At 31.6% G+C, this 9,358-nt stretch overlaps 1 protein-coding gene across 1 annotated transcript; it reads right to left on the bottom strand.

Moving 5' to 3' along the window:
* Positions 1-397: 397 nt before the first annotated feature.
* LOC111710734 (venom dipeptidyl peptidase 4) lies at positions 398-9,122 on the bottom strand. The gene is made up of 17 exons (XM_023484852.1): positions 9,050-9,122; positions 7,048-7,102; positions 6,324-6,453; positions 5,641-5,725; positions 5,458-5,579; positions 5,242-5,357; positions 5,025-5,101; positions 4,721-4,889; positions 4,499-4,663; positions 4,031-4,439; positions 3,869-3,952; positions 3,183-3,433; positions 2,829-3,124; positions 2,657-2,762; positions 1,787-1,876; positions 1,237-1,314; positions 398-541 (listed from the first exon to the last, which is right to left on the bottom strand). The coding sequence occupies exons 1-17, from the start codon at positions 9,120-9,122 to the stop codon at positions 490-492; spliced, it is 2,358 nt and encodes a 785-aa protein (XP_023340620.1). The 3' UTR covers positions 398-489.
* Positions 9,123-9,358: the final 236 nt, after the last annotated feature.

Below are 9,358 nucleotides of genomic sequence, written 5' to 3'. Positions count from 1 at the left end.
TGACAGTTAACACTATTTCAAGTGTTCCTCCATTTTAAGAATTACTTGCCTGATTCTCAACAGAACTCTTTAAATATGTTTCTGAGTAACAGTGAGAAAGATATTGGTTTATTTTTCTTGAAAGAATTAACTATGTCAATTCCAGAAGTCATTTTTATAGAGAATCTGACAATGATACTTTATCAGTTTTTAGATAGATAAACAAGGATAACTCCATCATCATTTAAACGGTTTAAAGGTTATAATTGAGAACTCTTTGATTGAGGGTCAAATGAAGTTTAGTCAACAGTCCCTTTGATTGTCCTCTTAGGGTCAAATGAAGTTAAGTCAACAGTCCCTTTGATTGTCCTCTTTTTCAGGTTGGAGAAAATATTCTTTGCTAAGCAGGTAGGACTTATTTTTTCAGAGTAGTAATAACTTTATTTTCATTATTTTGAGCTTGGAACAATTAGTAGTATTGGAGTGCATTATTAATATCACAAAAATGATTCAGAGATTGAAGCATCGGGTCCAGAAATCATTCATTGCATGATAAAGAAACCTGAATAGTAAATAAGATATATAAAAAGTAGTGTCTGTGAAAAATTAAAAAGGGAAAAAGGATTCAGCAAACACATCAACTTAAGAAAATAGTTTGTATTAGTTCCAGCAACTTTGATTTTTACATATTGATAGTGAACTTGCTGCAGATTTATATTGTACTCTATTTCACTTTTTCAAACACCCATTAAGGAATGATGACCAAAAGTTAACAATAAAGGGCACATCAATAATGATATCAAGTAAGAATAGCGCAATTAAAAAATTCAGTGTTTCGGATCCGGATCCGGTCGGATCCGTATCATTTGGTCGGATCCGGATCCGTATCAGGAAACGTTGATATGGATCCGGGTAGCGCCAAAAATTAACCAAAACCATGGAATAAATAAATCAAAATGGTTCGTAAATGTATTATTTACATGACGAAAATTTTTCAAAATTATCTTTAATAATTTAATGTTTACATTTATATAATAGTAATGACGACATTTTTAACTTTAGGATTACTATAGTTTATAAATTATAACCTTGCATAACATTTAATAGGGAAAATCCGATTCACAGAATCAAAAGTTACCTCGGATCCGGATCCGGATCCATCATCACGGATGCGGATCCGCGGATCCGGATCCGGATCCAAATCAAAATGATATGGATCCGAAACACTGAAAAAATTTAAGAAACTTTTCAAAGTACCTGGAAACCCCTCCTAAACTGTGATTCTCATCTGGGTAAGAGTGTTGCTCAAATTGAATATCTTTTATCTCTAGAGCCCTATACAAATTTTATTTTATCATGAATGTAAGAATTAATATTGTTATTCATTTAAAGACTATAAGGTCTTATCTAATTCTTGATTTAGTAATGTCACTTTTGGATTGAAATGTTGTAATAGTTTGTCTCTTAAAGTATGGTTTGATTTGATTTACAAGTTTTAAATGTAACTTCTGACTCCAGTTGTAAAGTGCACCTCCATCTCTTCTACATAGATACTTTGCTTGTCTTGTATCCAAAACATCAAAACTGCGGAACTAATTGGGCCCAAATTTGTGCCTTCAAGAATGACCCCAAGTCAAAATAGAAAAATTTTGACATTGAAAATAATGTCGACATTTAAATGTGTTTATAGTTAAAGGACTCCAAGCTTTCCTTAAGCCTGGTTATGAATGCATTACTAAAGTGGGGATTGTCTAGTCACCTTTTACATTAACAGCGGAAGAGTCTTGTTTATTAGATAGATATATACCTGGTAAGTAACATTGTCTGCTGGAAGTGAACATTGTCATCTGCCACGCCATGGTTAAGCATCCACTTCTTGGTTTTCAAGTTATCAATCCTGTCGAATATTAAGTTTTTGATCTGATTTGATAGAAAGGTTTTCTGACTTAAAGAGAGTGTTCACGAAGAATGAAATGGGGGTACAGGCTTAATTCGATAAAAAAAGTGCTTTTGATCGCTACTAATTTTACTTCTATCTGTTGCGTCTATAAGGAGAAAATTGTTAAAGACGTCTCATAACGAATACAAATTCAGAAATTGCAACATACAACTTAGACAGTAAAAAATCAATTTAATTTCAAACAAATCATTCAGATATTACAAACTATAGTCATCGATTATCCTTCGCCACATTTGTATATAGTTTATATTTTATAATATTTTATTTTTTTAGAAAACGTTTTAACGGATTTCGAAAAATGTGAGTGGTGCACGGCATTCTTAAATAGTTGCGCAAGCGACAAGAGAAATAATCAAATTCAAAACAAATTAATTAAAAAATATTTTAAAATATTAACTATATACAAATGTGGCGAAAGATAATCGATGACTATAGGTTGTAATATCTGAATGATTTGTTTGAAATTAAATTGATTTTTTTACGGTCTAAGTCATATGTTGCAATTTTCTGAATTTGTATGGGTTCTAAGTTATTCGTTATGAGACGTCTTTAACAATTTTCTCCTTATAGACGCAACAGATAGAAGTAAGATTATTAGTGATCAAAAGCGCTTTTTTATCGCATTAAGCCTATACCCCCTTTCATTTTTCACGAACACTCCCTTTAAACTCGAAAATATATTTTTTAACAGGGTTGAACTGAAAATGTTTACTTTACCCATTAATGACACTATTATTGTATCCATTCATGTTCTCCGAAGGAAGAGCCATATAGCGCTCTGTGTATATACTATCATACAGGAGCCAACTAGTTACAGGAGCAACTGAAAATATAACAAAATTAGTTTAAGGATAACATAAGTTTAATACTAATATTGTCTCAAATTAACCTGAAATTCCACAAGAAAATACTGGAGAAGGTCCAACATCCTGCTCCAATGTCATGGCTGTAGCAAATCCTCCATATGACCAGCCCCAAATGGCTACTTTACTTGGATCAATATAGTCATATGTTTCTGCCAGCTTCTTGGCAACAGCTATCTGATCAACCATCTCCACTGTTCCTAGATTTCTGTAAACTTGGAACTTATGCTCGTCACTTTGGAATCCTGTTCCTCGTCCATCAATGCTGACATAAATGATATTTCTGCTTGTGGCAAGATATTCGCCCCAACCTATGTTCCACCTAAATTTAAAGATAAACTAAAAAGTTTCCTTAAATCAAAAAAAAAATATTAAAATACCTTTTATCAACCATTTGTGAACCAGGACCTCCATAAACATAAACAATCATGGGATATTTCTCACCAGGAACCATATGTGGAGGCAGAGATATCTTTACTGGTGCAGTAAAATTTCCCTCAACATTGAATGTTGTGTCAATTCTTGTTGGCAAAGTTTTATTTTGAAGAGCTTCTCTTAGTGGTTTGTTTTCTTCTAATTTGTAAATAATATCACAATCAGGCAGGTTTCTTAATGTTACTTCAGGTATGTCCTAAGATAATGAAGGTATACAGTGTACACTGCAGTCTAGTTAAGGCAGTATATGTGATAATTAATTGAACAATGAAATTTATCTCTCAAACTAAATTTTCTGTTTTTGAGCTGTTTAAAACTTTCATTTAAAATCTGAGAAATTAAGAGATATTTTCCAAATACATATTTGTACATCCTAATACATAATAATTAACAAAAAAATCCCCCTCAGGATGGAACCAAAAATATATGATTTTCTGATTTTGGGCTTTTAAAACTCTTTAATTTTAAAATCTGAGAAATATGCATAGGATTAAAATTTATGAGACTTTTCTAAATACATTTTCCTGCCATCATTATTCATTTATTTTCCTTAACTTTCATTTGTACTGTTTAGAGCATCAAGTTTTCAAATATTTAACAATTAAAGCTCAACATTACTTAAATATTTTACCTTTCCCCTGCAAATATGAACAAAGTGGGTACTCTCAAAGTTTAGGGAAACTTCATTGTAGTCGCAGACACCCCCTGCCAAGCTCTGAAATAAAAAAAATTATTTGATGATCAAATAAATTTGTTTAGCAACTTTGGTTTTGCTGAAATAATTTATGTTTACCTTAAGATTGCACGTTAAACAAGTCAAAAACCCATTTCCATGTTCATCCACTGAGTAGAGATGTCTAGAACCTGGACTACGGTCATCTGTTCCCATGAAATAAATGGCCATTTCATCCTCATCCCAGTCCAATATATCAGTCACAACAAGATAGCCTTGGGTCAGTGGAACAACTGTTCCATCCATCATTATCTTGACAACATGGGGATAGTGTCTATTATCATTCTGTAGTGTTGACTGAATTGTGATTACAGCTGTTCCTGTAAGATCTGATACAAATGGTGTTCCGGGCTCAAGCCAACCATTTTCTTGATTTACTGAATTAAGAATTGAACACTCCCATGAAACTGCTTCTTCTTCACAGATACAAAGAACTGATTCATTTTGAATTCTGTTCATCCATACAACACTGAAATTCATACATAATTAAAAATATGAAAATTAGCGCTAAATTAAGTTTTAAAATACCTTAATTTGTTTTCTGTTATCCAATTCACATCAGTAAAGATGTACTTTTGCCAGTCTATTACTTTCTGTGGAGGAATCACATCTTTATTCTTCTCTTCTGAAAATTGCCGAACAAACAATTTTGCAATGGGATTGGTTTCCCCGCTTTTTGGATAACGCACAGTTCTGAAAAATATTCAAGTAATTTATGTCTGATTAATTATTGATATCTAAAAATCTTACTTGTATGTTGGGTATTGAGCATTGATAACATCACTGGGATCTCCATAGTTTGGATATTTGAAATCCTTCACCAGTGTGTCATTAAATTGAGCAAAGGCTATTTTGTAGCCATCAGGGCTTATATAGTGAGCATCATTTGAAGCTAGGACCTCTTCTTCGTAAACCCAATCTACATTCATATTTTACATTGCCAACAGGTTATAAATTCATTTAAAAAAAGTTAAATCTTATGGTTAAAAAAGAAGGTTTCAAAATCTTTGAGAGCTTTAATAGCCATTCTTAAGGCCTTCAGCAAATATGTTCCCTGGAATTCCATTGAAAACATTATCAATAACTCCATCGTCAGTAATAGCAATATCATCCTCTTCAATCGCATTGTTCCTATTTAAAAAGAAATTGATAATTTTCTTCAATTACAAATTAGCTCCAGTTAAAAATGTGTGTGCTTGTCTTGATAGACCACAATTTGCAACTTTGTTTGTGTTTAATATTGTTTATTTGTTATTATTTAATCATTTTACCTGAAGTAAAGATTATTTTGATATACATAAATCAGTGCACTTTCAAATTCTCCTTGATCAATCCAGTCACAGTATTGAAGGGTATTTCCACCATCAGGAGCTAGGATTTCTGTGGTCTTTTTCAAGAGAAAGGTTGTCAAACTTAAACTCTTTTCAAAACATAAGTTACAAATATTTTTGCTTAAAAGACATGTTGACAACTGTATCTCTCAGTTCCTTGTTTGTAGTTGTATCAAGCACTAAATATCTTGCTGTAAAACTATGTCTCCAGACAGATTTTATTTCATATGCAAATAATATCATAGTGTTGTCACCAGAAAATCCCATGAACTTAGTGCCTAAACATAACAAGGTTTTAAAGGTTTTGAACTTTAAAGTTAGGCATAGCCACTGATTCACCTTTGGAGACAGATGCAAGCATTTCATTTGAAACAATAATAGAAGTTTCATTGGTGTTAAAATTCCAGGCAACCAGATTTCCATTCTGAAAAAAAGTTTAAATCAACATTAAAATTTCACCCAAATTTCATGAAGCTTTATGGCATGAAGATACTCGGGCCTGTTTAAAGTAAATAAGTAGGCACTTTTGAAGCTAATACTCTTATTGTGTTAGAAAATTTTTTCATCCTAAGGTGACTGATACATTCTTAGACGATGATAGGTATTTCCAAAGTGCTACTTCCCAGGGGCTACTTTCCAAATGTGCAATTTCCCATATGGCAACTTCCAAAGTTTGTCCTAGCTGCAGCGCTTGGCTCTCTAGCACATCCTAGCTGTTGCGTTCAGTCCCAATTGCAGCCTGCAGCGCCTCAGATGACCTAACCTAACCTTTGGGAAGTTGCACATTTTGGGAACTTGCTACTTGGGAATTTGATTTTGGTAAAATACCCAACACACCCAAGATTACTTTTTTTTGAAAACGTTTTTTCTCCTCTGCAAATCCTAATGATAATGAAGGGGGTAAAACTTTTGATATTTGTCTCATCCTTTTTTTATCATTTAATTCTAAAACCATATATCTAATCAATTTTGAAATGTGTTCAGAATTATTTAAAATGAATTTAAAGAAAGAAAAATTTAACCTGATCAGACCATTGTAGTTCCTCCTCGGACCACCAGGATCCATTAAAGGACTTTGCAGAGAACTTTCTATCCACAAACTCGTCAAAGGTTATTGCATCTTCAGGAGCTTGGTGGGAGCTCACCTTTACACTTTAAAATAGTCTCATGGAAAAGATTGTCCTCAGTTTAAGTTGTGATGTTGCATCCAGTTGGTCTTTTTTTGGGGTTTTTTTTTGCCTATAATTTCTTTCAGTTTAAAGACTTGGCGTAGTGTAAGAAAAGCAACGTTTTCAAAATTGTTCATCCTAAACATTTGCTTTTCTTCCACTAAATCATATCTTGTTCCTGACAGAAGATATATGAAAGTAAACGGTCCACAAATGATCTAAAACTATGCAAAAACAAACATGTTTTTTTTATCGTTGTCCAATATTTCTTTTAGGATAAAAATATTGCAAAGTTAAAGAAAAGAAAACTAACAAATTACAGTTTTATTTTCTTTAACTTTTTTGGTTGTTAATTTAAAGCCGTGGTTTTAATGACAGTTTCATTTGAAGAGTGACTTAAGGGTTTATACCTAAGAGACAAGAAACAAAATTGACAAAATTGTTTCCGTCTATTTTTAAAGATGGTTACTTCGCAACTGTTATAGATTTGAATAAAGATACAAATAATCACATAAATAAATAAACTGTAACCTGTTACAAAAAATGAAAAATTAATGTTTATTAATTTAATTTCTACCTGGTGTCAATTGGGGCAGCGCTATTTTGGTTTGTCTTGGATATTAAAACTAAAAAAAATAACGATTATTTGAATATATAGCTTCTCTTTCCAAATATAAAAAGAAACAGTGCGTGTCTCTGTGCTGTTTCTTTTTGGGACAACCATTTAAATTCAACTTGATGTTTAAACAATTTGAAAAATATTTTCACTAAAATAGTTAAAATCACCATGATGTATTTTAATATTATTAATAAATTATTTGAAGGAAGAAAAAAGTAGAGGGAAAGTTGCCATTTTTAAATCTACTATGTTTTTGTCAAAAATAAATCAGTCTGAAAAAAAGTTTACCACCCTGCAAATGTACACTGACGCCATGAGCCATGAGTCTCCGCTATGCCTAGCAAATCTGGGAGGCTCGTGACTGCATAGCGGAGGCTCATGGCTTCCGGAGGTTCCCTCCCTCGTACACTATATACATTTTAAGAGTGGGTAATTCAGGATAATTAAGGCTTTGTCACGAGTGATCAAAATAATTGTTTAATTTTATTAATGTTTTCTAATCTATTTTATACAATACAGTTATTTTTGTCCTAAATGCATTAATTAAATTGGTTAAACATGATTATTAAAGAAATTTGTGTTTTAAACTCCCACAATTGTTTCAAGGAACTTTTATAAAAATATTTAAGGGTTTAGGTCAAATTATTATCTAATAAACAGTAAATATTGTTAAAAATATGGAACTTGTTCACTGGCACTGAAAACGGAAATTGCACTGGCATAATGAACAAAGATATCAAGAATTTTTATCCAGAAGTTTTAGCTATGTTAATTGTTAATTTTTTGTAACCTTTTCTGGGGACGTTAAACTATTATGTCATTTCAAATTTTAAGTCAATAATTCATTAGATGATAAGAATGTATTTTTATGTCAAATTCTTTGTTAAGAAAAAAAATCCCATATTTAAACATTGCCTTTTATAGCATAGTAGACATTTAACATTTAACATTATTGCTTGTAAGAAGACATTTTTTGCTAATAATATTACATTTTTAACTTTTAATAAGTAATTTATTCCTTGTAATAAGACATTTATAACAGGTTTTAAAGCATTTTTCACTTAACTAAACAGTAAAGAATCTTAAAACTTTAACATTTTTAATTTTTTAAGAGGACTGTAGACTTAATTCAATTTATCCTCCATGTAAAGTGCCATGCTCGAATCGCAACGGTACCCGCAGATCAAACCTTTGTCTGACTATAGATGAGTAAGATATTCTGCTTTTTGTATTTTAAAAGTGACATGCGGACAAAGAAGATTGAGATAATTTCATATCAATTCTAATTGGAAGTTCAAATAAGGGCATAAGGGTACCATTGTGAAGCAGGCATGGAAAGGTTTTAATTTTGGATCGTTTAAAATAGGTTAGGAGTCCCTTTAATTCGTATTACTTCTTAAGCCGCCATATTTTCTTCGTAAATCATAAAAGTAAAAACATTACGGATTTTTTTTTTATTTTTTTTAATTGATAGATTTTCCCTGCTTAATGGTCAAACTAACCAACAATATTCATATAAATATATTTTTAGAGAAATTACAAAATTATCATTTTACAATTATCATTTTACAAATCTTTTTTAGAATTAAAGTATGATTGGGGGGTGGGGGGTAAATTTACTGTCCCTGACTGCTTGAGTATCAAAAATAATTTTAGTTTTAAAACAATGGATTTGTCCCATACTAATGAGTACTATTTGATCATTTATTTATTCATTACAACATAAAGTACACAAAATACCGCAATTTCTTTTTCACAAGTAATCGAATTGATTTTCGAAGCTGGTAAATTCCGGTCTTTTCACCCTTTTATGATAACTCGTCATCCAACATTGAAGAGAAATATCAGAACTAATATAAACTGTGAATATGTTTAAGATCTTTTTCAGTTTTTTGCATCAAATTTAGTGAAAGAGAAAAATTGTGGAGAAGTTAATTTTTTTTATTTAAAAACATATTACCATGTGGTGATTCTGTTCCGTAGAGCGGAAACTCTGCTAATGCAAGATTTAATTCAGAATTATTCCATTTCATTTTTCATTTCTGAACAGTGGACATGTCATGATACAGTTACTATAATCTATATAAATACTTTGCTTGTCTGTTAGTTTGTCAGTTTGTATCCAATAAACGTCAAAATGGCCGAACCGACTGGGCCCAAATTTTGTGTGGGACCTCACATGACCCCAGGAAAGGTTTAGTGATGCTCAAAATGGTTGAATGTATAAAGAATCAAGATGTTTTTTGTTTTTTAGTTCAAAGCTCAGTTT

The sequence above is a fragment of the Eurytemora carolleeae genome, unplaced genomic scaffold, assembly GCF_000591075.1.
Source record: "Eurytemora carolleeae unplaced genomic scaffold, Eaff_2.0 scaffold843, whole genome shotgun sequence".
Lineage (NCBI taxonomy): Eukaryota > Metazoa > Arthropoda > Copepoda > Calanoida > Temoridae > Eurytemora > Eurytemora carolleeae.
The sequence above is the reverse complement of the archived record's forward strand: the minus strand, read 5'-3'. Positions and strand labels throughout refer to the sequence as shown.